This window comes from Aulonocara sp. 'chitande type north' Nkhata Bay, linkage group LG5 (assembly GCF_057382095.1).
Source record: "Aulonocara sp. 'chitande type north' Nkhata Bay isolate Kocher_YH1m ecotype deep benthic linkage group LG5, A_spYH_male_GT1.1, whole genome shotgun sequence".
Lineage (NCBI taxonomy): Eukaryota > Metazoa > Chordata > Actinopteri > Cichliformes > Cichlidae > Aulonocara > Aulonocara sp. 'chitande type north' Nkhata Bay.
The window spans coordinates 42,011,648-42,035,810 of record NC_141348.1 but is presented as its reverse complement, the minus strand read 5'-3'; the positions used below and the strand labels follow the sequence as shown (position 1 = coordinate 42,035,810).

Sequence of the window (24,163 nt, the reverse complement as noted above, 5' to 3'; positions counted from 1 at the left end):
CAGGTCTGCACACACTGCGCTTATTATTTCTCAGGAATGTGTTTTTCCCATGTTTCCTCATAAAAAAAATTTGTGTAATAAAAAGGTAAACAGAACATTTAAAAATATATGAGAAAAAATATAAAAGGAAAGAAGTATGACCCATTATCTCAATGAAATGCTCATTTCTGTATTATAACTCCAGCGTGCAGCAGATCAGTGACATAAAAAGATTGTAGATGTGCAAATGATGAGAACACTTTGTGAACTGGACAGTTTTGCTGAATATTTGAATCAATTTGGAATCTTACTGAATGTCATCATGACTCATATTCCAAATTTCTGTGTGTCACAGCTTGTGCAGAATAAACCTTTGTAATGGTTTACGGCACTCGAATAAACAAATGAACAAATACATCTATTTATAAATTTATTATGAAATCAATAGGGACTCATGCTCACATGCTGAGATTATGAGGTTGTCAAATGTAGGTAAAGAAACTGATACAAAATGAGCTAAAATTAGTCAAATTCACAAATCAGGATAGCGAGATGATGCAGGAAGGAGGAGAAGAAGCTCAAGATCACATGTGGGAAAAAAAGCTGTGGAAAAGATGTAAGTGGGCATATAAGCCTGTTACACTGTGGGCCACACACAGCGCACTTTGGTTCAGACCTAAAACAAATCAGTTTTCTGTCAGTATAAAGAAGCTACACATTTAATCCCTGAGATATCTTAATGTAAGAAAAAAGTCCAACTAGGAAACTTACTCTCAGTTTTTCTGCACAACAAAGAAATGTTGCTACAGCAGATAAGAGACATCTGTCAGCACATCACTTTGGGCTTAAACTGCAAGAAATAAATATGTAAAATTATAGAAAGTAGCTCATCACCCAGAAAGTTTTTATTAAATCAGAGATTTTTTTTACGTTTATTTATTACATAATTACTTTGGTGCTGTATGAATAGCCATTGAGAAGGTCTTTATCAGTGCAACGAGTTGTAAACATTTATTAAATTATAGTTCAAATTCAGGTAAACACTATTTTAAATACAGTTTATGCTTTCCTTCACATTTTCCAGTGGACCGGATTGGAGTCTTTCTTGAGGCAGTTATGGCCCCCAACCCTCATGTTTGACACCACTGATTTAAGCAGAATTGAACACGTGACACAGACACTGTTGGCAATACAGTGAGGAAGTGTTTTAAAGTTTATACCTTAATAAGAAAAAAGGTAAGTCAGCTGTTCACAGCTGCAGTGTGTCCCTGCTGGGATATTAAAGCCTTAATATAGGAAATAAAAGTAAATTAATTTTAAAAAAAAAAAGAAGAAGAAGAAAAAGAAGAAGTGGCATTTGGGACTTTACACGTTTTTATTACACACACACACACACACACACACACACACACACACGCACACACACACACACACACACACACACACACACACAGAGCTTACATCCCAGATGTAAGATATAAGAGATATTACGATGACGGTGTTAGAGCCGGTTTAACGCAGCTGCGCTGATTCTCCGCGGACAGATTAAAACTTTAAAAACAGCCTCGCTGAACTCTGAATAACCGCTGAGCGCCGCAAACGCATCATAAAAAGTCTTTCATACAGGAGACGTGTCTCACTCGGAGATCGGCTCTTGTTACGGAATGTGACGGAAAAAGCCGAAGACCGCCTCCGAGAGAGAAGACGGACCGATGAGCGCTTCAGATGGAGGAAAGCTGCGCGCGCACGGCGGACTGTGACAGCCCTGCAGCAGGAGGCTGAAGTTTCCAGCACGAGGAGGTCGCGCGGGTTTTACAAGGTTTCTTGTTTGTTTTCCAGCGATCACATCTTTTTCAGAGGTGGAGGAGTGAAAAACTTCATCATGGGGTGAAGATGACATCACAGGTAAGTCACATTAAAACACACCAGCATCTTTTTTCGTCGCGTGGTCTTAGTGAAATAGATTTAAAGTGGCAGCTCCAGTTATCCCAGATTACTCTGGGAAGTTTCGCCCTTTTGTTTGCAGCACTGCTTCTCGCTCACGGAGGGAGTTTGTTGTTGAAGATGCTTTTTCCCCACCGCTGTGATTCCAGGCTGCAGGTGCTGAATTATAGATCAACTTTATTTCTGTATGTGCACCAAAGCAGCTCCCCTGAGAGCTCAGCATGTAATTACAGACACACGGAGGCTCCCAGTGTCTCACTCGTATTTAATGTGGGGGGCAAGAAAATATTTAAATACTTCATTAACAAGCTGTGGAGCCCTTAGTGGGCCTATTCTGCTCTTTGTAAATTTCCTGTGGTGTATACTATTTCAGTGGATGTTCATACTAAATATGTAAAAACTTAAATAATATTCATCCCTGTCAACCACAAGCTGTCTGAAACACTGAGGTTTCAGACAGTCTGAGGTTCACTCAGCACTTACATCCCCAAGAACTGTCTCAGGGACAAACCTTCTGTTTGCAAGGGGCAGCCAATCTGAAGAAAGCCATCCTGTACATGACAAATAAGGATTATTTCAAAATCTGAATCATGCAAAGCCACTGTGATAAAGTCCGAGAATAAACATCTCAAGCTGGAAATGAGCATAATAAGCCCATTTTAATACGACAGATGCAGTGCAGCGGGTAATAAAGAGCTATGTTTGTTTCATTTAGTGAAACTAAATCTAAAAAATGGGTCAGCTCTAGGTCAGTGTTGGTGTCAGAAACAGAGGCTTTGGGGCAATCTATCATTTTAGAGCTGCAGTGGCTGAACAGTGTTTCCAGATAACAAAAACAAACATACTTTAAAGTCATCGTTGGGAGTTTCTTATCCTGAACAAACTCCTTCGAGCTAAAGTCAGTTACTGAGCCTCGGGAGCAGTTTACTCTAACAACAACATAATCCAGGCTCAGTGAAGGCTGTGTGGTATGTCTGTGAAGGTTCTCAGTCATCCAGGTCATCGTAGTCTAAGGAGCTTGGAAAGAAAACTTCTGGACTTCTTTAGGTTGCTTGAAGACGTTTCACCTCTCATCCGAGAAGCTTCTTCAGTTCTAGGGTCAAATGGTGGAGAGTCCCAGATTTAAACCCAGTGGGAGTTTCCCCCCAAAGAGGGACAAAAGGACCCCCTGATGATCCTCTACCTAATCACATGAGCCAAGGTGTGAAAACAGGTGTGGGTCACAATCAGCCAGGGTTTCGGGTGAGCTCATTGTGAAACCTAGTCCAGGATGTGAGTGGGCGTCTGGGAAGGGATGTCCCAGACACTCTCTGATACACCGGCTACATCCCCTATGTATCAGAGAAACTCAGGAGAGTTTTCTCCAAGCATGACATCCCAGTTTACTTCAGACCCAGCAACACACTCAGACCGAAACTGGTTCACCCGAAAGACAAAACTCCAAAACACAAACTTAACAATGTGGTGTTTGCTGTACAGTCCAGCGAGGAATGCCCAGACCTCTACATCGAAGAGACTAAACGGCAACTTCACAAGCGCATGGCACAACACAGAAGAGCCACCTCCACAGGACAAGACTCAGCTGTCCATCTGCATCTTAAGGATAAAGGACACTCTTTCGAGGATGCCAATGTTCACATTTTGGACAGAGAGGACAGATGGTTTGAAAGAGGAGTGAAAGAAGCCATCTATGTCCACTGTGAGCGACCATCTTTGAACAGAGGCGGTGGTTTATGACACCAACTCTCTGCCATCTATAATCCAGTTTTGAGTTCCCTTCCCAGACGCCTTAACGCCCACTCACATCCTGGGCCATCTGACCTCAGGAATTCACTCGATAGGGTGGGGCCAGGTTTCACAATGAACTCACCTGAAACCCTGGCTGATTGTGACCCACACCCGCTTTCACACCTTGGCTCATGTGATTAGGTAGAGGATCATCAGGGGGTCCTTTGTCCCTCTTTGGGGGGAAACTCCCACGGGGTTTAAATTAGAGATGGACTGATCCGATATTACGTATCGGTATCAGTCCGATACTGACCTAAATTACTGGATCGGATATCGGAGAGAAATAAAAAATGTAATCCGATCCGAAGTATCACAAAATCACCTCACAAAACGCGCTACTTGGCGTAACCCAGCTCGGCGCATCGGAGCAGTATGTGTCACGTGATAGAGCGACTGTTGTCTGCGACACCTGTCGGCGGTCTGTTGGAGCATTTGGAGCCTCGCTACATGCTTCCTAACCGCGGCATTTCATCTTGGCAAAAACTTTCCCAGAGAAGTAAAGCAAGTGTGTAAGTTCATCCCTGAATGTTTGCAGAGTATTTCCACGTTAAGCTTAACAACTGATATATTGAGCCACAGCTGCACTGACCATCGGAGTTCCATACTGAGGTGAAAAGGAAGCGATTTGTCCGGTATTTCAGCTAGAATTAAAAAATAGACACAAAGCTGGAGTTATTCTGTCTTTGCTGCGCAGTTGCATCTGCTCTCATTCACTCCCCCTTCCTCTCCTGTTATTACTTCAAACATGAAACTGATCAATGATCAGCTGATCGGGTTTTCTGCTGCAAGTTCCGTCTTTCTTGTTTGTTTATCGCCCACTTTGCGCTAGAAAGAGGAGACCAGCGGATAAACAACAGCAGAATGTATTTATAAAAGCTGCTGGTCATGATGTCGGTTTGGTTATGTGGTGAGAGGGAAACATGAAGATGAAACCAGGAGATGTCCTTACTGAACCATCAGAGCTGAACAGGTGATGGAGAAACAGGTTTACCTTTTAGTTGAATGAGTTGAAGGGAAGTTATGAACTGTTTCTGAGAGACAACTAACACCAGGATCCTTTTTTACATAGCTGAAGGCTGGTAACTGTGCAGGGGCGGGTCTAGCAAAGTTTTGTCGGGGGCCAGGTAGGGCATTAACAGGGAGAGGGAGGGGCACAAAGACATACTTTTCTTTGTTATGTCATTTAAAAACTTTGAATAAATAATTATCTGAATCTTATAACAAACGTGGTCATCTGATTAAATGTATAGAAATCCATTATTGTATATAGTAACTAATAAGTCTAACATACACCCTAGTAAGCTATAGTACTTTTTCCTTTGGTACCATCTGTGCAGTCTGCAATTCTGTTGAAGAAAGATGTTGAATCTATTTAATTATTGTAGAAAAATAATTCATTTCTGTGCATTTGTTTTACACTTGCATTAAATTAAAGTTGATTACATCGATTAAGGGCGGGGGGTGGTTCCCTAATATTTTTGCTGGGAGTTTGCAACCCTATTAGTGAGGTAGGTAACTACTCTTTAAAATACCAGAATAGGGAGGATGGTGTAGGTTTAAATTTATTAGATTGATCAGTGTTGCTAAACTATAAAATGTTTTGTGTGTAGTGTATTTTTTGCATACGGGTATAACAGAATAGCTTCGGTCGCTTGTTTTTTAAAACTTAAGTATGAACTTATACAAAATGCAGCGAGATATTTATAAAAAACAGTTTTATTGATTACAAAATACGCTATATCGGCTTCATATCGGTATTGGCAGATATTCAAATTCATGATATCAGAATCGGTATCGGACATTAAAAAGTGGTATCGTGCCATCTCTAGTTTAAATCTGGGACTCTCCACCATTTGACCTTAGAATGAAGAAGCTTCTCGGATGAGAGGTGAAAAGTCCAGTCGCTTTTCTTTCCAAGCTCCTTAGACAAGGCTGTGTGATGAGTTTAAGAGGTCCAGTAAGACACTCCTGAGTTCAGATTATTTTGTAAGTTTGTAAGTTTTGTTTACATTCAGCTTTTATCACTAGAGGCCGTTTTCAGTGGTTAAATACTCTTGCCTCATCAGTTTAATGCATGGAGGCATTCGGTCGTTGAATCTTTAGAAATGGATTTCTGAACATGCATCAACTTCAGAGAGGGACCGTTAACTCTCGTGGTTTCACAACAATGTATGCATTTACAAGGATGTGCCACAAAGAGAGCATAAACAATTATGAAGGATGAAAAATAACCATAAAACCAACCACATGAAACAAGAAAACACAAGAGAACCACAAAGACCGACCATAAAAAAACAGACAATGACCATGCAGAGACAAAACATTCACATAAATACGATTAACTAAAAATCACCAAAGAAACCAAACACAGCAAAGAGGAGACCAGAGATTACAGTGAAGTATATCCGAAATATATCAGCTGTGCATTACTGTGTGGCTGGATTCTAATGTTTCAGCAGCTGAATGTAATGTTGGCGTTTTCAGACTGAAATCATATTTCATAAATTATTCATGGTCAACTTTTAAATAAACATGTAGCTACACACGAATTCAAAGGGATGTAAAAAAATCTGTTTTTCTGTTAACTCATTCACTGCCATTGACGTCTATAGCCGTCAATGGCAGTGAATGAGTCAATGGGTTTAACTCATTCACTGCCAATGGCTGGCAGTGAATGAGTTAAAAATGTGGTCAAGTGTAAAAGAGCGTTATATAGTAACGTACATGGAATTATTATTATTATTATTATTCTTGTCCAGCGCTCTGTGAGTTTTTACACCCGTCTCTGAGTTTGACCCAAACATGCCGCTGACGGATGAAGACAGATTCCAGCTGCGGTAAAGCGAACAATAGCCAGGACGTGTGACCATAAATCAGTGAGCTGAGCGAAGAGAAACCTGATTAAATACCAGCAGGAAGACAGTGAAAGATTCAGGAGCAGATGAAGTCAGAGCGTCCTGGTTAAAACGCCATTATGTCCACATTAGGTTAACACCTGTCTGCGATTCCTCGGGCGATTTCCTACACTCTGTAATTAGAGGCTCTGTAACCTTGTTACATTACATTATAGCTACACTTTACCTGCAGCGAGGCACTTACTGCAGCCTCACAATGGATGGATGGATGGATGGATGTCCTCGGTCCTGCTAGAGTGAGCACCACATGAGAAGCAACCGTTTGGATATTTACACTCTGATGACAAATACAAACTGTCACCTGTGCTGCCTTTGTTTCCCCTGCAGCATCTGCTGCCTGCTCCACTCTGCGTGTAGAGGACGGCCACACAAAGGCTCAGAAATATAAGGAGGGTGTACACTGAGGGAATATCAATCACAATCCAAACTGGAAGCAGCATTTTCTGTCTGAAGTGCATCTGACCTATTAAAAGTGGCTTAAAATATACACAACAGTTTAGTAGCCTACTGATGTGACCATGTGACACATGTTTAACCAGATTTCCCCACATAAAAGCAGCCTGACACGTCGTCAGCTCAGACTCTGATGACTGCAAAAGTCAAAACACAGAAGATGAAGAGGAAATGTGTCTGCGAGTTAACCCAGCAGGGATACTATTACAAGGAATAACTGAGCATAATTTTTTAAAAGCAACACAGTATGGCCTTAAAGCCTCACATTATTAGACTGCAGTATATATACTGATGGAGTTTTGTGTTCCCTTTAAAGACATCAGTGAAAAAAAAGTACAAATTGGTGCAGAAACACAAGTTATGAAGTGTCAGGTTCAAACGTTTTTTGTGGGGGAATCCTCACCAGACATGCCGTATAATATCCAGCTCTAGTCGTCACATGACGCCAAGTCTCAGCCCTCAGACAGGTCTTTGAAAGAGTGTCACGATAAACTGTTGTGTGGTGTGTTTGGGGGACGGCTGTAAATTGTAGCTCCAAAAACACGAGTTACACTCAGCTCAAACTGGCAGTGATGGAGTGAAAATGAAAACAGAGCTGCAGACACCTTCATCCTCACAACCTTTACTTGTTGCTAAGCGATATTAATACAATTCTTGGCAACTAAACAGGACTGAATTATGTTTTCCTGGCAGTCATGTTACCTTGGTATTGTTAAAAAACATCTTAAATCACAGCAGGAAGATTTGGGAGACGCTGATAGCATCACAGCACTTTCCACAATTTTGGGGGTTTGATGTGAACTTTGTAATTTACTCATCTGTTGTCTGATTTCATTGTGTAGCTTCTTTTTGTTGTGAAAGTATGCGCGCTGTGTGGGTGTTTGCACCGGGAGTACAGTAAATGAGCACGTGTGGGAGTTCTGGCTGCATCGATATATGTTTTTTTTGTTTTTTTAAACTTGATGGAGAAAGTTGCAAGAAACCATGAGGTCAGAAGAACCGTTTTAAATCTTCTGCTTCTTGCACAGAAACACTTTGAAAATGTGCAAACTGTGGTTACGCTTAGATTAAGTCTGGCTCTCAACCAGTGCTTGTTGTGTTTTGTGGTCAACATGAAAATGTCTCTATGTACTTACATATTAGTTTCTGCCCCCCTGGTCTTAAAAGTGCATTTAGAGCAGCAGGTGGAGTTAGAGGAGCTAGAATTTTAAAAAGAAGCTCAAACGTTTGGAGCAGAAAATAAAGCTGAGACTCTTCTTTGTTACACGCTCTTCATGGGGGGTTTAATGAGTGCTGACTCAGCTTGAGATAAAGAAGACAAAGATTAAGGGCGAGAGATGAGTCATGATTCAGTCAGATGCACATTAACTGTCAAACGATCACAGCTTCCATTAAAATGTTGTGTCTGTCATCAAAGGGGTCGTATTCAGCTAATTTCCAGCCCCAAGAATAGCTCTGAGTGATCGCACTTCAAAATAATCCTTGTTTATGTCATGGTGAAACTTCCAGTTCATCCTCTGTCTGAAACCAGACGATTTAGCTCCTCCCAGCTTGTTTCTGATTGGTCGCTCATCCCAAACTGAAGGTTTTAGGGAATATATTATTTTCTATCCCCATCCATAATGTCCAGGATGGACATGGGTGGAGATGTCCACTCTTTATGACATCACAAAGACCCAAGAGCAGAAAAAACTGTGTGAATCTGAGTGTTTAGCACAGTCTGAAGCCTGGAACATGTGACTCATAGAAGGAAGGAGGAGAAGGATAAACTGTACAGGTTTCCTCTACCTGTACATGACGTATAGATGCAAGAATAAGAATAAAACTTGATCGTCTGAGTGAGTGATAGTAGAACAGAGGGGCATTATTTATCATTGTTAGTGATACTGAATCGCAGTACTTACTCCTCACTAGAAGGCTGCGGTTGCCGAATATAAAGCAGCTCTCATGTAACTGAATCTGGACCGTAAAGATCGCGTGTACTCAGAAAACCATGCGTCGATAAATTCCCTTTGAAAAAAAACATTGAGAAATGCCTCTGAGCTTCGGCCCAGCAGAACCATGGCAGAAAACGCCGATTTAAGTTAGGAAACGTCACTTTGAATTGGCTTTTCCACCTCTGATGTCTTTTCCTTTTAAGATGATTACATTTTAATGCTTCTTTTCTCTCGCTGTCTCACTCATGTGTCTTACTGACAGATTCACATGTGAGACAAGAATCAAGAGGGGGGGTTATGAGAAGTCTTCACAGAAACTGCTGCAGATCTGTGTTTGTGTCCTGTGGAGATTTAATTCAAAGCTGAATTGATTTTTATGTCTGAGCACAGCTTGGCTGTTTGGGTTTTATCCATATACGTTCACAGTTTTTGAAATTAACCAGCAATTTTATCACAAATGACTTACACAAAGGGAAACTGTTGCAGCAGAGACATGCGGGGATGCGGTGAAAGGAAATGAATGGTGACAGATGGTTGAGTATACTGGCATGATGTGGTAAATATGTTGACAAGGGTATGTTTACAGGACTCAGGCTAACACACTGATAGATCAGACTCACAGTTCCTTTTTTATCTACATCGTGTCTTTTAATAATGTAACCACAAAATTAAATGTCTCTAAAAAGTGTCAGAGCGGTGTTTTTCAGTTTGTGTTCATTTCATTGTCTTTGTGTCTCAGCTGATCTAACCATGGGGAAGGAGAGTCTGCCCAGCTGGGCTCACCAGGACTCTGACGAGGGTCTCGTCCACGTGAACGTCGGAGGTCTGAAGAGGAGCCTCTGTTCCAGCACGCTGAAGAAATTCCCAGACACCAGACTGGGAAAGCTGCTGGCATGTGACTCAGAGGAGGCCATACTGCAGGTGTTTGGGTGTGAGCGGGATACGACTGACACGAGACCTGATGGATTTTTGCTTGACTTGTTGAAAGCCCACCTGCTTCTCTTCTTCTTCACTCTTCCTCTGTCGTATTCCCACCTTTCCTGCTATAGGTGTGTGATGACTATGATGTGCAGGAGAAGGAGTTTTACTTTGATAGGAATCCCGGCCTGTTCCCTTACGTCATCCACTTCTACCAAACTGGCAAACTTCACATCATGGAGGAGCTGTGCGTCTTCTCCTTCAGGTCTGTCTGAGCAACATTCATTTTAACATCCTCATCCTTCTGCATCCCAGAGAACCTTTACACCTGTCATACCAATCCAGCTGGAACTGATTGTGGACGTTTGTGACTCAAACAAAGGTTTTAGTCTGTTCAGTTTTTCTTGGTTTATCTGACCTGTAATCAGACACAGCAGCTGCTAACAGACTTCACTGTTCATTGTTGCTTTGCATGAAAAACTTTAAAGCCTAAAAACATAAACAGTAAAATGAATTCATCAACTCTACACAATCGTGTAAAATTTAAGCAGCTGATCCTTTGAAAAAGTCACAAACCCAAACTACTGAGACTAAGTTGTAACATCTCACCTCTTATTCATGATCTCACACACTGAAGCACTGCTGTTGTGCACAAATGTGACATCATCTACAGTCACTGAGGGTGCAGCGCTGGTGGTGGAGGCTTTGATTGGTCCCGTGTCCTGGACATGAACGCAAAGACTGAGCTCCACGGTTGGATTGTTTTTGTTTTACTTTTCTTTAACGTTTGTTAAACTGAGGTTTGCTCAAAAAGCCTGTTTGGTTACCTTCAGGAACACATCCTGGTTTTCACACCAAAGCAAATCTGCAAATCCTGTAGTGGATCTTCAGGTGTGTCAGTGTTATATTTGTGCTGGAAAGAACAAGCAGAGATTTAATGTGAATTAGGCCTTTGGCCTGCTTGCATATGTCCTTTGTTTATGCAGCATAATTATAGGAGTCATGGATCCATTTAGTGCACTAATAACATTGGAAGCAGATGAAGAAAAAAACAGATGGAAATCATTTTATTTTGATGTAGTTTGTACTTTTCTTTTAATACTGCATAGATAACCTTGATTTGGCTTCTATTCCCCGAACAGCCAGGAGATCGAGTACTGGGGCATCAATGAGTTCTTCCTGGACAGTTGCTGTAGTTACCGTTACCACGACCGCAAACTGGAGAGCAGCCGACATCGTAGCTGGGACGATGAGAGCGACGCCAGCAGTGTAGACACATCTGTGGACGAGATATCCGACTTAAACAAGTAAAAGACACACAGCTGCACTTTCTTTCTCCTTTTTTTAAATAAATTATTAACTCACTGCCTTTTTCCACCTTCGCAGAGACATGCAGCACTTCCAGGAAGTGCGTTATGGGAACATCAGGAAGTGTTTGTGGTTGACGCTGGAGAACCCGGGATACTCCATCCCCAGCAAGCTCTTCAGTCTGCTCTCCATCGGAGTGGTGCTCACATCCATCTCCACCATGTGTATCAACAGCATGCCAGAGTATCAGGTGGGTACGGCGAGCTGGAAACGTGGAGACCAAACAACACGGTTCAGTCAGCTTTCAGCAGGAAGCATCTGTTGGCTTCATCGGGCTGATTCAGGCTCACATGAAGACAATTCGAGTATTTAACCCTTTTCATCCACAGTTTCATTAAAACTGTTTGTTTGCTCTCAGAGTCAAACTCAGTGAAATCAAATAGACAAACTAATTTTGTGTGACTTACACTCGTCTAATATTACCAAAGATGTCTTTCACAAAGAGCCTTAAATCCGCTCTGAGAAAGACAGAAAAACATGCTTGAAGCAACCTTATGAACTGAAAACAAAGTAAAATACTGATAATTGTTTGCATCCAAACAGAGTGATGCTAAAAACCAAAGTGCCCGGGTCCAGGTCACAGGGACAGCGATGTCCTGGCCAGCTCTCCCAGCTTTTTAAGGAAGTAAACTGAGATATAATCTCTCCAGTGTGTCCTTTAACTGCTCAGACAGTCTGCAGAGGAAGTTCATTTCCTTCGTTTGTGACCTCACTCTTTCAGTAAGTGGCCAAAGGTGATGGTGGGAAACTAAATGAACCAGTAAATCAACAGCTTGGACACGCAGCTCTCTGTGCTTTAGATTTTTCCTGATTAAGTCCCAAAACACACGAACAACTATTTACATAAAGATAATTAAAGAAGAATAAAGTACCAATAAAATGATTTAATCAGTCAGATAGATTGACCCTGTTTTACTTGTGTTTTATTTAAACTCTTGATGCCTTATTTTTATCCTTAGTCCACCTTATATCATCACTTTTCCTGTTTGTATTTGCATTTATTACAACAGATCATTTCTGTTTAGCCACCATGTGTCTGTTTGTCTTTTCTTTGGCTCTAAGATCAGCGTTCATGCTGAACTGAGCATTCTACCTTTGATGTCTGTTAAAGAAAATCCTGTCGTTGAAAAGATACATGAATAAAAATTTGTGTTTGTAATTATTTCAAAATAAAAATATCTAATGGGCTCTCAAATTTTAATACATTTGAAATCACTAAATGTTTAATTGAAAACACTTTTAAAAACTGTCCTCTGTCCTTTTTGTCTCCCAGACTTTTGATTCTGATGGAAAGTTGATTGAAGAGCCGACCATGCAGGCGCTGGAGGTGTTCTGCTCCTGCTGGTTCACCTTCGAGGTGAGGTGATTAAAACTAAGCCTGCTGTGAACTGTTTTACTGTGCACTAAAAACTCACTGGGTCTAATATTTGAGGTTGTGTATAAGGGCATTTCCCATGCATGTCAATGAGAAGAAAAAAAGTAATAAACTTAACTGTGTATCAGTTAAGCAAACAATAAAGATAATATGCTTTAAAATGATCATAAATATGTATCTCACGCTGGAGATTTATCAAAGGGAAGATGAAACACAGCACAGAGTTTAATGTCTTTGCAGGGATGAAGGAAAAGGCACTTTAAATACTCCTGAAAGATAGCAACGTGCTACACGGTGAAGGCAGGAAACACAGAACAGAGAGGATCACTCCGAAAATATACGGAGCAGGAAGTGAAAAAAAACAGAGAAACAGGTCGCGAAGGAAGACACGGGGACAACTTCACAAAGACTAACAGAGTAAATACAGCAGAGAGAGAAAGGTACACAAGGAGGGAATTAAACTTATGGAAGCCAAGTGAGGAAATACCCTTCAAAATAAAACAGGAAGAACGTCAGTTTGAGGTTTGAGCCCACGTTCCTTTACTGTGTATCTTTCCCCGCTCTCTCTCCCCTCTTTACTGCTGTCCCGTCAAATAAATCTTTAAAATAAAGAAGGAAGTAAAATGAAAAGAAGACAAAGAACATCACACAAAGACGCGGGGAACTCACGAGACAAAGAAAAAAACCCTCAAAGAATGCAAAGTCAGACCATGATGAGCTGTTACATACTTCATTCAATTGGTTTGACTTGCATCAGTTTAATTTTATTACTTTGTTTAGACTAAACACAAATTCCAGGCACAGTTAAAATACCTAAACTTAAATATTAGGCCCAAATATGTCAGTGCTGATAGAGACGCTGAACACAGAGGACAGTGACAAACGCTGAGTGTTTGTGATCTCTTTGAGGTCGTCACGCGGCTGCTGCTCGCACCAAACAGGAAGAAGTTCTTCCATCACCCTCTGAACATTATTGACATGGTGTCTGTGGTTCCCATCTACGTCACTCTGCTCTTTGACATGACTCTGGGATCCGAGTCCGAACTGGGCAACCTGGGACGACTCATACAGGTCTGTGCTGTGGATGTGGACCGCATGCTGCTCTGGTAAAAATGTAACGAAGGATTCGTCACATTTGTCATAATCGCTCAGTAAAGGCTGTGATAGTTTGTATTTATGGTGACAGTGTCTGATATGCAGTATTAATCTCATCAGTCCCATCAAAGAGCACACTGTTAATATTACATGCACCATCTGTGGAGGTTCTGCTAGCCTCAAACTGTAACGCTGAGACAGTATTAATAACTGCAGACCAGGTAGAGTGAGATCACACAAGCAACAACAACCAGTTCTTGGACCACGCTCATTTTATATTACACACGATGAAGAGAAATCATAAAGGAAGTCAATGTAAGAGTGTATGCTTACTCACAGGTCTTAATGTCACACTTAAGATTCTCCTGTAGCAGGAGGAAACTAAGGCTTATGGATTGTAGCTCCATTAGTCTGATATATTTCCAGGTCCTGAATGACAGTCTAGCATTTCATGGATCTGTGCGGCTAATTAGTGCACAACTATGATACATGTGTAACTGGAGCTATTTCTCAATCAATATTTCTAAAATGACAAACAGATTCAAATGCCACAACACAAAACCTGCTCTTTATAACAACGACGTTCAGTTCATTTTAAATTGAAAACATCGGGGTCAGGGATTTTTTTTTTAGGGTTTCGTTTCACATTTGAGTAACTTTTTATGATTCCCAGTTCAAAACAGTTATATTTAATGAGGCGCCTCCGTTCACCCACTGTTCAACCCTTTATCACACCAGTATCATACTGGGCCTGGGCTTATTTTATCATTGTGGCTGTAAAATTATAAGATGATTCTCATCTTTCAGGAACCATTTTTTCTGTAGCCCAGTGTGGTTGAGGAGTTACAGTAATGTGAAGCTGATTTTTCCATGAATGCTTTGTGCTTATCTCCCTAAAGCTCGTCTTCTCTTCTTTCTGTTACTTTCTGTCATTTAAAGAGCACTAAAAATAAAATGGGCCTGCTGCTGAGCTAATGCTAGGGTCTTTAACACCAACATGTCGTTGATGCAACTTCCTTCCGATTGGCTGTTCCTCGCAAACAAAAGCTTAGAGCACATGGTGGGTGTGGCTTCTGTGCTCATTAGAAAAAACCCCATCTGAAGCTCGCGGCGATTACGCGTCCATACACGGACCCCGTTATTTGAAGCTTCGTGACTCCACCGTTGGATCAGTGTAGTGAATGTCTGCAGCTGCTGCCGTGCAGCCAGAGTTCGACTCTTTTTAAAGACTCATAGTCCACTCTGTGTCCTCTCAGGTGTTCAGGTTAATGAGGATCTTCAGAGTGTTAAAGTTGGCGCGACACTCGACAGGCCTGCGATCACTGGGAGCAACACTGCGGGTGAGTGGGGACTCTGTCTGCTCGCACAGACACACAAAGTTTTGTAATGTGTGTATCCCATACACACAGCGACATTAACCAGCCGTACAAACAACGTGACTGATTTTTTTATTTTGTAGTTTTGTGACATTTTGTTCTGTTGACCTTTCTGTAGACGCCTCAGATACAGGTTGATGGATTGTGAGCAGATCTCAGCTGATGTGATGCACACTGTTTTGGAGATGACGCACAAAAAAAGACAACGGAAGGAAACTAAAGTTTGCATGTGGGCTGCAGTTTTTAACACAAGATCTCACTGATGTTCACTTGTTGAGTTTAGGGGAATTGTGTCAGTGTGTTTGAGATGGAAGAAAAACAACATTAGGAAACGCATGACTTAGCAATTCCAATTAGCTAGCATTGCTGTGGATGGTTTATAATTCAAATCATGCTTTCAAGGTATAAGTTGGATTAGTGAGGTCATCTGTAAAAGCCTTGAAGCTAGCACAATCTATGATGGCAACATTTACACTTTAAGTCATGTTTACACATTAATCTGCTCAGAATCTCTTTATGCAACCTTTAACATCTGATGGAAACTTGGTTTAATATTCTAAATCAGTCCAAGCAACCTTTTTGTGTATATTGTGTATGTTTAGTATCATGTGTAATGTATCAATGACACCAGCGGGGAAAATGGACGCACCATCCCAATTCCTAAAAAGTTGGGACGCGGCGTAAAATGTTTTTGTAAACCTCGTAGACCCAAAGTTTATTCACCGAGAAGCTCAGAGAGACCGTTTCTAAGAAGTAAAATATTCCAGAATAATGTTCCTGAATTTAAAATTGTGAAGGCTGTGAATATCTCCTCATCTATGATGCATAATATCATCAAAATAATCAGAGAATTGGGAGAAATCAGTGTGTGCAGGGTCGGTTCTGCCTATGAACACAACTCACCGTGCCATCTGCGCGGGGCGGCAGGTTAAAGCTCTATCGTGCAAACAAGAAGCCGTATGGTAACGTGATCCCGAAACGCCGCCGTCTCTCGTAGCTGATTAAAATTGGACTGAGGCAACGTGAAAAACTGTTCTGAGGTCAGACGAACTGAAATGTGAAATTCTATTTGGAAATCATGGATGCTACGGCCTCTGGACTAAAGAGCAGAGGGAACATCTGGCTTGTTATCAGCACTCAGTTCAGAAACCTGCATCTCTGATGGTATTACATATGCTTCCATCCAGACGACAACTTTTCCAGGGAAGGCCTTCCTATTCCCGCTGCACAGCTCCTTGGATAGAGTCCAAGTGCTGAAGTGGCAGCCTGCAGTCCGGACCGTACACCAACTGAAAATCGCTTCTCGCCTGCTGCACATGCCGTCCATCTGAGGATTAGTGATTAGTTTTAAGACCCGCTCGAGCCAAACCTCTCAGACTGTGATCAGTCAGCATACCTGTTAAGCCACTGACCTGCAACAGACGTCTTTCCCGGGATTTCCAAGCTGGTCTGTGTGCACTGAGAAAGGAACGGAGGAAACTTACCTGCCTGTCCACACGCCACCGCTCCTCCCGTCCCTCCCAGGATGTCAGGATAGTCTAACCACTCCTCTGCTCTGGCTCTGACCGAGTCTTCTCTCCTTTGTTGACAAAACAGCCGCCTGAATCACCGTCCTGTGATTCATCAGCCTCAGGTCCTGCTGCCTTTTAAACCTTGTGTAAATACACTTGTTAAACAGCTCTGTCGGTTGCTGGGTTGTGAATGCAGAGTCCAGAACTTCAGAGTCTCCTTTGACTTATGACAGCTGGTCTCCTGAGTTCCCAGATGTTTATGGACTCATAATGCATGCATGTGGGAATGCACGGCCTGTCCCAGCATCCTGAGATGGACTACTGTCATCAAATTCAAAATGAGCATTTATTTTTCTTAAAATTAGATATTTTGTCAATTCTATTGTGAACATAATCTGATATTATGGAAATCCATGTGTTCTGTTTTATTTGACATTTTTTGGAGGTGGAGTTGTTGATGAAGGATCAGGGACCATGCTGCTCCTCCTGGTTTTCATTACATCTGCACATTGTGTTTCCGTCTCGTCTCCTATACCATGAGCTTGTTCCTTCCAGCAGAGGATTATTAAAGCCTTTAAAGTGCAGCACCACTTTAATAAAGTTCCTGATCCGTGACCGGCATTTGAAATGAAGCACTGAGAGCTTATTTGGTCTCTTTCCTGCATATCAAGTAATGAAAAAGCCTTTAACTCAAAACATTAGTTTAATGTTTAGTTTGATCTTGAAAATGGAAAACAAAACATTTCAGAAGTAAAGCATAATCTAATGAAAAAGCAGTTCTCTGAAAAAAGACCAGCTTCATTGTGAATTGACTTTTACTGCTGCTTATTTGTGGAAATGCTCCATTTCTCAGATAACTCATTTTTTTACTCCACTGACTGTTTTTTGCATACAAAGTTTTTTTTCTCTAGATTTGTTTTTCATAGTGCAAAGGATCCACATTTCTTTATTTTTTACACTTCTTTTTCAGCACCATCCTTCTTCATTTTAATATAGCTGACATTTGTTTCCTTTAAAGCAGGGGTGGGGGCCATTTCATTTTTTACAAAGTACCGTGTTACTAAGCCTCATGAGGTTTCATGGCTATTAATGCACTCACCACAAAACTTGCACACGTTATTCTCTGTCTGTCTGTGGTCGTGTGAGAGCTGCTTGTTAAGGACTCAAACTCTGGGGAAGAGCATTAACGTTGAGCTCTCAGCTCATCATGTTTAGCATGCTTCGAACTGTAATGGCGCCGGCGCCGCGCCACAAACTGGGCACAGCTTGCCTTTCACTTAAACAAAGAAAAAAAATCAGGTGTCCATCTTTCCTGGAACACGCAGCGTTCTGAATCCACCTTCGTTTTCATGACAGCTGCCAGGATTCATCCTTTGTTGTCAATCATGTAATAACGTACATCACGTGCTGTATTCAATTCAATTTTATTTATATAGCACCAAATCACAACAAAAGTTGCCTGAAGGCGCTTCATAGGTACAGAGAAAACCCCATCAATCATATGACCCCCTATGAGCAGCACTATGGTGACAGTGGGAAGGAAAAACTCCCTTTTAACAGGAAGAAACCTCCGGCAGAACCAGGCTCAGGGAGGGGCGGGGCCATCTGCTGTGATTGGTTGGGGTGAGAGAAGGAAGACAGGATAAAGACATGCTGTGGAAGAGAGACAGAGGTTAATAACAGATATGATTCAATGCAGAGAGGTCTGTTAATACATAGTGAGTGAGGAAGGTGACTGGAAAGGAAAAACTCAATGCATCATGGGAATCCCCCGGCAGCCTACACCTATTGCAGCATAACTAAGGGAGGATTCAGGGTCACCTGGTCCAGCCCTAACTATATGCTTTAGCAAAAAGGAAAGTTTGAAGCCTAATCTTGAAAGTAGAGATAGTGTCTGTCTCCTGAATCCAAACTGGAAGCTGGTTCCACAGAAGAGGGGCCTGAAAACTGAAGGCTCTGCCTCCCATTCTACTTTTAAATACTCTAGGAACAACAAGTAGGCCTGCAGAGCGAGAGCGAAGAGCTCTAATAGGGTGATATGGTACTACAAGGTCATTGGCTCCCCGTGTGTTTCAGGATCGATTGTAAAGTTCTTTTATTGGTTTTTAAATGTCTTAATGGTCTCGGGCCGTCTTATCTCTCAGATCTGCTTTTACCATATGAACCCTCGCGGACCCTGAGGTCCTCTGGTACTGGCCTTTTGATTGTCCCTAAAGTCAGGACACATGCTCACGGAGAGGCAGCTTTTCAGTGGTATGGTCCTCGTCTGTGGAACAGCCTGCCGGAGGAGCTCAGGGCCGCAGAGAACGTACATGTTTTTAAGAACAGGCTCAAGACCCACCTTTTTAATTTAGCTTTTACTTAGCGTTTATTAATTTTATGCTTATTTATTCTATCCTGTTATTCTATTTACATCATTAATTTAGGTTTTGCCTAATATTTATTCATTTTATTCTTATTTTTTTTTAAAACTTCTTACTCTATTTATATTTATATTGTATCTTATTTATTTTATCTTTTTATCCTGTATATACTCTTATTAGGTCATATCTCCAGTGTTTCCTCAGAGGGCGCTCTCTGCACCGGGGCTGTGATCGACTGTGGCTGCTGGGTCTCTGGGGTCCTCTCAGCCTGGCTGGGGGGCTCCTTTGCCTCCCTCCTGCTGTGTGCCCAGCCTGGAGGCTGCGGTCTGTGACCGGCTCCCGGTGCAGACGGCTCCCTGTTATAGTGTTTCCTCACTGGGCTCATGTGTGCCCAGCCCAATTTTACTCTTTAAGTGTGTGTGTGTGTGTGTGTGTGTGGGGGGGGGGGTGTGGGGGGGGTGTATGTATTCACGATCGTTTATGTTAATGAGAGTGTGGGGAGTGAGTTGGAGGGCGGGGTGGGGTGGGCTGCTTTTAACCATGTAAAGCACTTTGTGCTACATCTTTGTATGAAAAGTGCTTTATAAATAAAGATTGATTGATTGATTGATTAAGATGGGGCCTGATTATTTAAGACCTTGTATGTGAGGAGCAGGATTTTGACTTGGACGTAGATAGCCGTCTGTTTTATCTCAGAAAACTAATGACTGTCAGTGGGGTTTTTTTTCCATATTTTTTTATTCATGCTATAAGTTACATATATAAAATATATACATGTTATTGCTTTGCGGTCCGATTGAAACGGTCTCGCATGCGGCCCGGAGGCCGGACGTTCCCCACCCCTACTTTAAACTGTGTTAAATTCTGCTGTGTTGTCAGATTGTGTTGCTCATTGCTTTCAATAAGAAGTTCATGTGATTGTTGGCAGGATTATAAAAAGTTATGGGCAGAGTTCCCTAAAAACGTTACAGGAGACGGGACACATCGCGTCAAAATGTCATAAATACATATCAAACTGTAATAATCTGTTGACATTCTTGAGATTTTCTTATTTCAAAGTGATTTCACATCTAGATGTCCTGAAACCAGGAACTGAACTCATCCATTATATGGAGGACTTTCAGCTTGGTGGAGGAGTGCGGGAGTCGAATACAAATCAGTATTTCCACATGTTCTCTTCTAGTCTTCTTATAAAACCTTCTTTTATGAGTTTTTATGAGGAAGTGCAAAACTTTAGAAGTAGAGTCACATTTACAGAGACAAACTTTTTGTCAGGCGAGCTGCAGACACAAAGTTCACATCAAGAAAAAACACAGATGAGTGTTTTCTCCCGCTGGGCGGGAGTGGCGGTGGGCGTTTGGCTGTGACGCTGTCACAAATTGAACCTCAGTTATTGGATCGTGACAGATGAGGCTTTGTGCACAAACACATCTCAACCCCTCCATGTTTTACCTGCAGCACAGCTACCGTGAGGTGGGCATCCTGCTGCTCTACCTGGCCGTGGGAGTGTCCGTCTTCTCGGGTATCGCCTACACTGCTGAGTATGAAGAGGTAAAGTTTGACTGACGTGGGGTCGCGTTCCTCACTGGTGGAAATCATTTCACTTTTAGTTTGTGTTCAAATAAATTCTTTGAATTTGCCTTTTAAAAGTTTAACATCTTAGTTTCAGTGATTTCAGTGAGAGTCTGTTTGGCGTACGGTTTTACAGCCATCATCAGTTTACAGTTTGAATGTTTCCAAAACTTTCTGAGCAGTTTGAATTCCTCTCAGTATAAATGTCGGAATGCTAACACGGCGATGAACGTAGCAAACATTACATTGTGAAATGTTCGGCGGATGCTACGGTATGAAGACGGAAAACATGGCTACACACTTCAACCAACTACTCAGTTACTTTGTAACAAAGTCTTTGTGTTAATACTCACTCGTGTTCCTCCGGCCAATGAAATCCTTGAGCTGATTTTCATGACATTTGGCTAATTAAAAGGTTTTGGCTCACAGAGTGTTTCACTTTAATTAGTGTCGTTAGACGCTGATAAATCCTTCACAGCGTAATCAAGCTGTTAGCTTTGCTTTGGTCTGTAACAAATAAAAATATCAGTGAGTGAACAGTCGAAGTGGCAGTTATCCTGTTTTTCAGGGATATCTGTGATGTTGGAAGACACACCTGTTGGTGTAATTACTAATGATTCAATTCAAAGAGCACATTAGTCCGTGTGGTCAGAGGTTTGTCTTTATCTCTTCCTCTTGAAAATTAGAGCTTCAACTTTGTTCTGATAGATTTTATATACCAAAGTATTTTATTATTTAATTGTGTTCTTTACATAATAATATTAATACATCTGAAAATCATTACCTTGGATGTCTAAAGCATCCCTCTGTGTCTGATTCCAGGATGTGGGCCTGGACACCATCCCGGCCTGCTGGTGGTGGGGGACAGTGAGCATGACCACAGTGGGTTATGGAGACGTAGTGCCGGTCACTGTGGTCGGGAAGTTGGCGGCAAGCGGCTGCATCCTGGGTGGCACCCTGGTGGTGGCGCTGCCCATCACCATCATCTTCAACAAGTTCTCCCACTTCTACCGTCGCCAGAAAGCTCTGGAGGCGTCGGTGAGGAACAACAACGGCAAGAAGATGAGGATGAGCTGCGAGAATGTGCCAGAGGAGGATGAAGAGGACGAGGGGTCAGACGGGGACAGCTGCTGCCTGGACGATGATGATATTGATGATATTGAAGAGGACGATATAGATTATGAGGATGAAGGAGGTGTAATAAACTATAGTTATGTGGAGCATCCATCTTACACGTCGATAACGAGGAAGAAGGAGCCGCATCAGCTGTGATGAAGAGCTGATGAAGAGCTGCTGAAGAGCTGATCAAGGCAGGAGATCAAAGCTGTTCAGATTCACTTCCTGCCTCATGCATGACGTGTTCATATGGAAACGATGACTGCATTCATATTTAATCTGGCTTTTATTTAAAACAAGGCAACACAAGAGTGATCTGTACGCTTCAAGTTTGACCTTTGAACTCATCGAGCATAAACAGGAGGACTAAAGTCCAGGAGGGCTGGGATTTGATCAGATTTTGGGAAATTTAAAGAAATCAGGAGTTGGAGGGATCGTGTTGTAAATTGGTTTTAATTATTAGCTTTGGGTTTCCATGACAAACCTACATGATGGACGGTAGTTTGCTATTATTCGTGCATGTGGGCAGCTTTCAGGGTGGAAATTTGTTCTTTCTGATAATGAAGTTTTTATGTAGCTGTTAAAGATAAAACACCCAAAACAATAAAATTACATAAGGCGAGATTAAACACGAAGGTCTGCTCAAGAACCGAATCAATTGAGCCTTAACTGAGCTGGACTGAAGAGAAATAGCATGCACGTGTATGAAATGAAACGAATAAAAAGATTATGAAAGTCTGAATTGTTATTTTGTTCTTGAAGTAAAATGTATAAAGGTAACATTTGATAAAAAAAAAAGTTGGTCAACTTTATCATTTGAAGCCTCAGTGGGAGCATTTTTGTAGTTTTCTGCAGGTAGAATAAGAAAAGTTAAGCTGTGTTTAGGTTAGCATAAAGACTGGAAAGAGGTAAACGCTAGAGTGACCAACCGTCCTTTTCTTTGAGATGGATGAAAATGTCCGGGTTTTCCTACAGGCCTACAGAGGACTCATATGTGCAACATCATCCCCGAAATGTGGTGTAAGGGGTCGTTCCCCACGCACAGACGGGACAGAGCGCGGAGCAGCGCGCTGAAAAGATGCCAAAGCGCAAGTGCATCAAGAAATTTCTCTTGTACCATCCCAGTCGGAATAAATGGGAGGCGGAGTGCACTGTGTGCAGAGCTGGCACAGACATTTGTGTGTCTAACAAAGGTGCCAGAGATCTTGTTGCTCACATGGACACAGAAAAACTTAAAAAGGCTGCACGAGGCAAAAATTCATCTTGTAAGTTGACTGAGTTCTTTGTTACACCTGGAAAAACGAGGGTGCTTGTATCTGGAGCAGAAGGTGCACTGACATTTCATACTATGAAGCATCACAATAGCTACACATCCATGTTGCTAAAAAAAAAAAACAACAAAAAAACATTTCCAGACTTTAACACAGCTAAAAAAGTTCAGCAGTGTCGCACCAAGACTGAAGCTATTGTCTCTCTTGAAGCTATGAAATCCAGTACGGTGACATTTCTCAGACTTAAGTAACCATGGAACAGAGAAAATATTCCCAATTTGACTGGACGAATGGTGGCGTGCAAACAAAGTTAACTGAGGTTAGAAACGCCAATTTTTGTAAATTTATTTATTTATTTATTTGCACTTGTTGACTTGTAAAAGCCTTTATGACATTTTTTATTTCACCATTCATTAACCGCACAGAGAAGGCATCTTTTAAATATGTTAAAATTTTCTTTAAACAAACAGTATTATTAAAATTCTTCATAACTGGGCCAAGTGTCCTCTGTTTTGGAAATCAAAATATGGTCACTCTAGCAAATGCAGTTAGCCCACATGTGTCAAAATCAGTGTGACTGACTGACCTACAGCTTTACTGAGTGAGAGGCCGGTGTGCGCCGTGTCACTGTTATGTTGCTGAGGGTTGTGTTTTAACCCAAACCGTGATCTTTAATAAACCTAATCAGTGACTGAAAGAAGCGCAACCAAGTCCCAAATGACTCGGACCGCTCAGGTTCTAACAGACTTTGTAAACTGTCTCTGAAACTGGGTCGTTATTTTGTCACATTTGGTTTAAAAAGACACTAAAGCCAAAAGTCACCTTATGATTAACAGTGAGATGCAGGCAGCATCTGAAAAACCAGAATTATCTCTGAGAACTGACTGAAAAATCTCACTGAGGTGTAAAAACCTAAATTGAACACAGATTTTGAGTGTGCTATAATAAACATGGTTGTGGATGTTTATAAAAATCCTTCCAGACGTTTCAGACTGGCTCAAAAAGGTGCACGAGACCCTCTCTGTGAGGAAACACTAACCAGACAGATGACGCTTCAGTTCATCTCCTGGAGGGTGATGAGATGCAACGTTTAGGCTCTGACTCAGGACAGCAGCTGAAAACCGTAAAATCATAATCTGTTGCACAGAAGAGCAAATACATGAAACTCAAGAGTAAATCATT

At 41.7% G+C, this 24,163-nt stretch overlaps 1 protein-coding gene and 1 long non-coding RNA gene across 3 annotated transcripts; one reads left to right on the top strand and one right to left on the bottom strand.

Moving 5' to 3' along the window:
- The first annotated feature begins 1,733 nt into the window (after positions 1 to 1,733).
- On the top strand, positions 1,734 to 22,502 carry LOC147331383 (delayed-rectifier potassium channel regulatory subunit KCNS2-like). 2 transcript variants are annotated; one of them, XM_086293660.1, is made up of 10 exons: positions 1,734 to 1,884; positions 9,756 to 9,937; positions 10,066 to 10,199; positions 11,077 to 11,241; positions 11,321 to 11,492; positions 12,576 to 12,659; positions 13,587 to 13,748; positions 15,029 to 15,112; positions 20,481 to 20,573; positions 21,417 to 22,502. In XM_086293660.1, the coding sequence occupies exons 2-10, from the start codon at positions 9,767 to 9,769 to the stop codon at positions 21,864 to 21,866; spliced, it is 1,515 nt and encodes a 504-aa protein (XP_086149786.1). In that variant the 5' UTR covers positions 1,734 to 1,884; positions 9,756 to 9,766; the 3' UTR covers positions 21,867 to 22,502. The 2 variants fall into 2 exon arrangements, with proteins under 2 accessions (XP_086149786.1, XP_086149787.1); XM_086293661.1 differs by lacking the exon at positions 13,587 to 13,748.
- LOC147331384 (uncharacterized) lies at positions 9,769 to 10,826 on the bottom strand. The gene is made up of 3 exons (XR_015129185.1): positions 10,762 to 10,826; positions 10,544 to 10,656; positions 9,769 to 10,352 (listed from the first exon to the last, which is right to left on the bottom strand). It is a non-coding gene; the product is annotated as an uncharacterized LOC147331384 (long non-coding RNA).
- Positions 22,503 to 24,163: the final 1,661 nt, after the last annotated feature.